The 6000-nt window shown below is 43.4% G+C and overlaps 1 protein-coding gene across 1 annotated transcript in view; it reads left to right on the top strand.

Moving 5' to 3' along the window:
- Positions 1-2503: 2503 nt before the first annotated feature.
- The window catches only part of TMEM244 (transmembrane protein 244), a 29486-nt gene continuing 25989 nt past the window's right edge, over positions 2504-6000 (top strand). Inside the window, exon 1 of the mRNA XM_073336666.1 lies at positions 2504-2632. Within this exon, the coding sequence (XP_073192767.1) occupies positions 2504-2632 (129 nt within the window). The remainder of the gene's footprint in view (positions 2633-6000) is intronic.

Below are 6000 nucleotides of genomic sequence, written 5' to 3'. Positions count from 1 at the left end.
AAGGAGAAGATCCTGTGATCCTTGAAACACATGCAGCTGGTGGAGAAAACAAAAGGGACAGTGGTATTTAAAAAGACACATTTTCTAGAACAATGGGTACATTCTTTCACAGTAAACCTTGCTGTTAACATTATATACAAAGCACATGTGCTTTTGTTCCAAGGTCGCATTTTGCCTCCCCCCACCACGTGGCTAGCCCCTCCCCCCTCCCCGTGGCTAACAGCGGGGAACATTTCTGTTCAGCCACAGGCAAACAGCCCAACAGGAACAGGCACCTCTGAATGTCCCCTGAAGAAAAGCACCCTATTTCAACCAGGTGACCATGAATGATATCACTCTCCTGAGGATAACACAGAGAGATAAAGAACGGATGTTGTTTGAACGCCAGCAAACATACGCTGCAATGCTTTGTTCTACAATGATTCCTGACTACGTGCTACTGGCCTGGCGTGGTAAAGTGTCCTACCATGGTGGACGGAATAAGGCTGCCCTCCCCAGAAACCTTTTGCAAAGGCTTTGGGAGTACATCCAGGAGAGCTTTATGGAGATGACCCTGGAGGATTTCCGCTCCATCCCCAGACACGTTAACAGACTTTTCCAATAGCTGTACTGGCCACGAATGCCATGGCAAATTAATCATTACACACACTTGCTTTTAAACCACGTATACTATTTAAAAAGGTACACTCACCAGAGGTCCCTTCTCCGCCTGGTGGGTCCGGGAGGAAGCCTTGGGTGGGTTCGGGGGGTATTGACTCCAGGTCCAGGGTGAGAAACAGTTCCTGGCTGTCAGGAAAACCGGTTTCTCAGCTTGCTTGCTGTGAGCTATCTACAACCTCATCATCATCATCTTCCTCATTCCCCAAACCTGCTTCTGTGTTGCCTCCCTCTCCATTAAAGGAGTCAAAGCACATGGTTGGGGTAGTGGTTGCTGAATCCCCTAAAATGGCATGCAGCTCATCATAGAAGTGGCATGTTTGGGGTTCTGACCCAAGCTCCTTAAGTTTCATGCAGCACTGCTTCGGATCCCTGTTATGGCCTCTGTCCTTCATGCCCTGGGAGATTTTGACAAATGTTTTGGCATTTCGAAAACTGGAACGGAGTTCTGATAGCACAGATTCCTCTCCCCATACAGCGATTAGATCCTGTTCCTCCCATTCGGTCCATGCTGGAGCTCTTTTGCGATTCTGGGACTCCATCATGGTCACCTCTGCTGATGAGCTCTGCATGGTCACCTCTGCTGATGAGCTCTGCACTCACCAGCCCAAACAGGAAGTGAAATTCAAAAGTTCGCGGGCCTTTTCCTGTCTACTTGGCCAGTGCATATGAGTTGAGAGTGCTGTCCAGAACGGTCACAATGGAGCACTCTGGGATAGCTCCCGGAGGCCAATACTGTCTAATTGTGTCCACAGTACCCCAAATTCGACCCAGCAAGGCCAATTTCAGCGCTAATCCCCTTATCGGGGGTGGAGTAAAGAAATCAATTTTAAGAGCCCTTCAAGTCGGAAAAAAGGGCTTCGTTGTGTGGACAGGTGCAGGGTTAAATCGATTTAACGCTGCTAAATTCGACCTCAACTCCTACTGTAGAGCAGGGCAAAGTTGACACTTGGGCTGACTAGATTAGAGAACATTTGGAGAGCAAATGACACTTAAGACTAAAACAAGAAGGTGAAAATAGAAACAAGCAAACATTGGAATGAGCATTTGTAAGGGCACGGCAGAAAGAGCAAGAGCAACACGATGTACTAAGTGAATTTGTACATACCCTCTACTTTTCAGGGCAGCTGTAGGCCTTGCTGCTGGTCCTTTGGGGGACTTTGTATTAAATTTCTATCCAGCTGCAAAATCGTTGCCAAATTCAATCAATCTGACCAAGAAATATTTTGAGGAGAATGATGTTGCTCTGACCAACAAAATTAAAGAGAGGTTGGCTGGAAATATAGTTAGTTATTTGGTTTTTTACGAATCACCAGATGTTCTCAACTGCCCCACCCTGGTGATTTTGTTTTCAATTTTTTTATTTTGTTGTGGAGAAGCCTGAACTCATTTAGGCAGATTTGGAGTTTGTAAAGTCAGCAAACAGTCAAACAGTTGCAGCTTGTGTCTGTAAAACTTTAAATGAATATGCAGTTACCTAGAAGGACATGGCAATAGTGAATTCCAAGTCAGCTTCTTACTGCACAAAGTCCACACAAGATGTAAAGCTGAATGAAAAACCTGAATTGCTTTGTTTGTCTTGCCCAGCTCACATGCTGCACCTTGCTGTCTCTCATGCACCAGGTGTTCCCCAAATGGCTGATTTTAAAAAGTTTATAATAGATGCTTGTGCAGTTTTCAAGCATTCAAGTAAAACAAAAAAACTCTTCTATGATGTTTGCAAAGAGATGGTTTAGTCTGTATTTGGCTGCACAGAGTGTTCAGAAGGCATGGGGTATCTTAGTGCAACTTTTAGATCACAAAGTTCAACAGTGGAAAAGCCTAAAAGCTGAAATCTCAAGCAACTATGCAAGAAATTAGGCAAAACCTTCGAACAAAACTCGAACTCCTGAGTGAAACACTTCAGCCACTACATGAAGCACAGAAGAAATTGGAATCCAATTCTTTAACAGATGGCACATTTTCTAATACAAAGGTATATGGCATCTGGCTAACAATATCTCTTCAAAACTTTCTCGCAAAAGTACATCTGGAGAGATTCCAGAAAAAAACAAATCTTTTCTCTGTGTTGCCTGTCACTGAGCAGGACAACTTACAGTCCTGGTCACTGCTGTGTGTATGCAGCCTCTTTTTGCTCATGGACCTGCTATTCTGGAACAATCACCCAGCTCAAATGCCAATCAACAATGAACAACAAAAGGAAGATAGCATGAAAGGGAGAAATTATGTACTGTGCAATTTACTATGTGTCCTAAAAGCATAGAGTAAAAGATCTCAAGTAAGTTTACTTAAATTCCTGCTTATGAGAACAAAGACAAAAACATTAAAGGGGGAAAATAAAGCATAATCTTCTACTTTTATTAACAAGTACACCATGGGTATTGGCAGTGCAAGCTTCCCCATATTGTCCTACCAATGTTCCTCAAAGCTCGAGTTGGTGGGACCACCTTGAAGAATAAAAAAGGAATTCCTGCCTGATCAACCTTGACTTCTATTTTTAGAGTGCCAAAAAGGGCGGTGATTATAGCAGTGTATTTTTGTGCCAAGACACCTGTGTACTATAAACTAGACTGAGTCCCCCAGACCATTTCACATAGCCTCTACAACTATCCTATGGTAGTAAATTCCACTCACTACCAACCTAGGATGGATTTGAACTGGCTACCTACAGGTTCAGGGCTCTCTATTTTATTTGTTTACTTTAAAATTCTGCCCACCAGTTGTTATTGGGTGCATGTACAAATATTAAAAACAATATTAGTATTAACTAGCAAACTTTAACAGAAAATAGAACAAATATATTCCATTTTCACTCCCACCATGTTCCTACAGCCAGATTCTGGCTCTGCCAAACCAAGGAGAGAAGCAAACTTTGACAGAGAAACGGAGCAGGTGGCAACAGTTTTGCTACCTACATCTCTTCTCTTTTGTGAGCCAACTCTTGAAGCCCCTTCCTTATTTTTTCCTTAGTTCTTTCTCATAAAAAACTCCCACTGACACCCATGGGAGTTCTGTCTGAATAAAATAAGGACTTCAGAATTTGGGCCTATGATAATTGGTACGTTGGTTGGAATCTCAGCAGAAAGGCCAAATATTAAATTTTCTGACATGGATAATTAACTTGGGTTTAGGCACACAGGAGGGAACCAGTGTAGACAGTTTTCACTACTGCAACAGTACTCTATCCTCTCTCTGGATAAACGGAAGACTTCATTTTCAGTGCTTTTAATAATGTACCTTTCACAAACGACAAAATTTACTTCTACATTTGAACAAATAACTCCTATGACATTAGTTCTTCTGCCAACGTTTTCAAAGCCTTCATTTAAATAGTTCTGATAAAGTGTAATTCCAGCAGTGTCAGTAACCAACCAAACAAAAGATGCTGTTTTCTATTTTTCCTATCAAGCCAACTGAAGCTTTAAAAAATGCTATTTATTTGCAAGTTGTAAATGAAAAATTTATGATGACATTTATGAGTTAAGTTTGATTCTTTTAACTTCTTGGGTGCAGTAGAGATCATGAGGTATCCTCAATGGAAGCCAAATTGACAACTTTGTTTTGAGCCTGATAGCCACATCTTATTAACATAATTCATACTGTAACATGGAAGGCATCTGAAGGACTGAGGCAAGACCACATTGCCTAAAGCAGTCCAACAAAATTTTAATGCAGCCAGAGCCCTCACCCAACAGTGCCTGCCTCCCCTAGAGCTGGCCTCAGGCAGACCCACTCACCAAAGGAACACTTTGTTTCAGTTCTCATTCTCCTCGCCTCTTTCAAACTAGACTCACCTGCAACCCAGCTAGCTAGGCTGGGTGGGAGGAAAATATATTAAAATATGTTATATGAAGGTACAACCTGCCAACACTATAAAAAACCCCATACTTTTCTGTCTTGATCTGGGCACGTGCCCACCTTCATCGGCAAGCATAGGTCACAACCAAGAAGTCTGTGGACTGGGCTTGTTTTATAGGCTAAACTTTGGCCATCCCTGACAGTGATTCAATGTACAGATTGAACAAAATTTGATGATTATTCTTAAAACATGCATTTTCACCATGTTCCCTCAGCTGTCCTGCCAGAATCTGCCAATCACTGGAACAAAACCAGAAAATTAGCAGGTACTAAAATTTCCTTTTCAAGTTATATTCTGCTACTCTAGATGTGTAGGTGTAGAGCCTCCCTATCTGCAGATGGAGACAGCTGTACTTGTGTTCTGATGTTGCTATCCTTTATAACACTAGTAAATTTCCATCACAGAATCTGGATAATCTCCACATGGTTGAGCCTTGCTCATTTTTAGTGCCTCCATGTTATTGAATTTCTATATTTACAGATCTGTCCATTAGTTTAGATGTATTTAGTTTATTGACATTACCAAACAAATGCTCTTCTGGTCTTAACTCTGTATCTTAGGTTATATCTTGCTAGGGAGCTGCACGGCACAAAACATCCATTCACTTCAGTGAGATGTGTATGTAGTATGACTATAGGAATGGTTCCTTTAGTTATTGACTAGTTTTGTGATACCGTCAAACCAAACTACGAACAGTTGTGGGCTTATATGAAATAGTCATAAAACGTATAAACAATACGTCCGGACAGCAAGTTAAGAAGGTGTCAGGAATGAAGGCCTGCAGCTAAGCATGGGACTAGCTAGCTCACTCTCCAGGCAGATTAATGAACACAGGCCAGCTATATCAGAATTGCCTGATTGGCTGAGGGGAACCAGCAGCTCAGGCTTTCGGTCTCAGGGTTCGAGTGCAGGGCTGGTGATAGGGAGACCCAGGCCCACCCTGCTCCAGTGGATCACAGCCCAGAGACCTAGAAGTGACAGGTGAACCCATCGCAGGGTTGATGGGAAAACATGGGGTCACTGCCTCACCTCTCAGCACCACAACGGGACCAATGTCTCATTCTCCTAGGCTACCTCCTACCAGCATCTGGTGAGGCTGCTTTATGGCTGCAGAGACCTGATTTCCCAGTCTCTGTACTGAGCAACCTGCTTTCCTCTCCCTCTGCAGGATTTTCCATCTCCTGGGGCAGCCGTTTGTCTACTCTCCAGGTTGGCTCAGGGCAGTCGTCACCTGCCACAGCCGGTCATGGGCTCCGCTGGCAGTTCTGCTCCCTGGGAGAGACGGCTGGCTCCAACTGAGTTGCAGGGCCCTGTTCTTATACCTACTGCCCCACCCCCACACTTCCTGCGAGGGGGGTGGCATGGAATTAGCTGAGCCCAGTAGGGTGATTTAACCCCCTTCTGTACTGGAATGAGGCCACTCTGCCTCATTATGGGGCCGAACTGAAAAATCTGAAAAAAAAAGTTCAGTCTGAACCTAAATT

This window comes from Lepidochelys kempii, chromosome 3 (assembly GCF_965140285.1).
Source record: "Lepidochelys kempii isolate rLepKem1 chromosome 3, rLepKem1.hap1, whole genome shotgun sequence".
Lineage (NCBI taxonomy): Eukaryota > Metazoa > Chordata > Testudines > Cheloniidae > Lepidochelys > Lepidochelys kempii.
The sequence above is the reverse complement of the archived record's forward strand: the minus strand, read 5'-3'. Positions and strand labels throughout refer to the sequence as shown.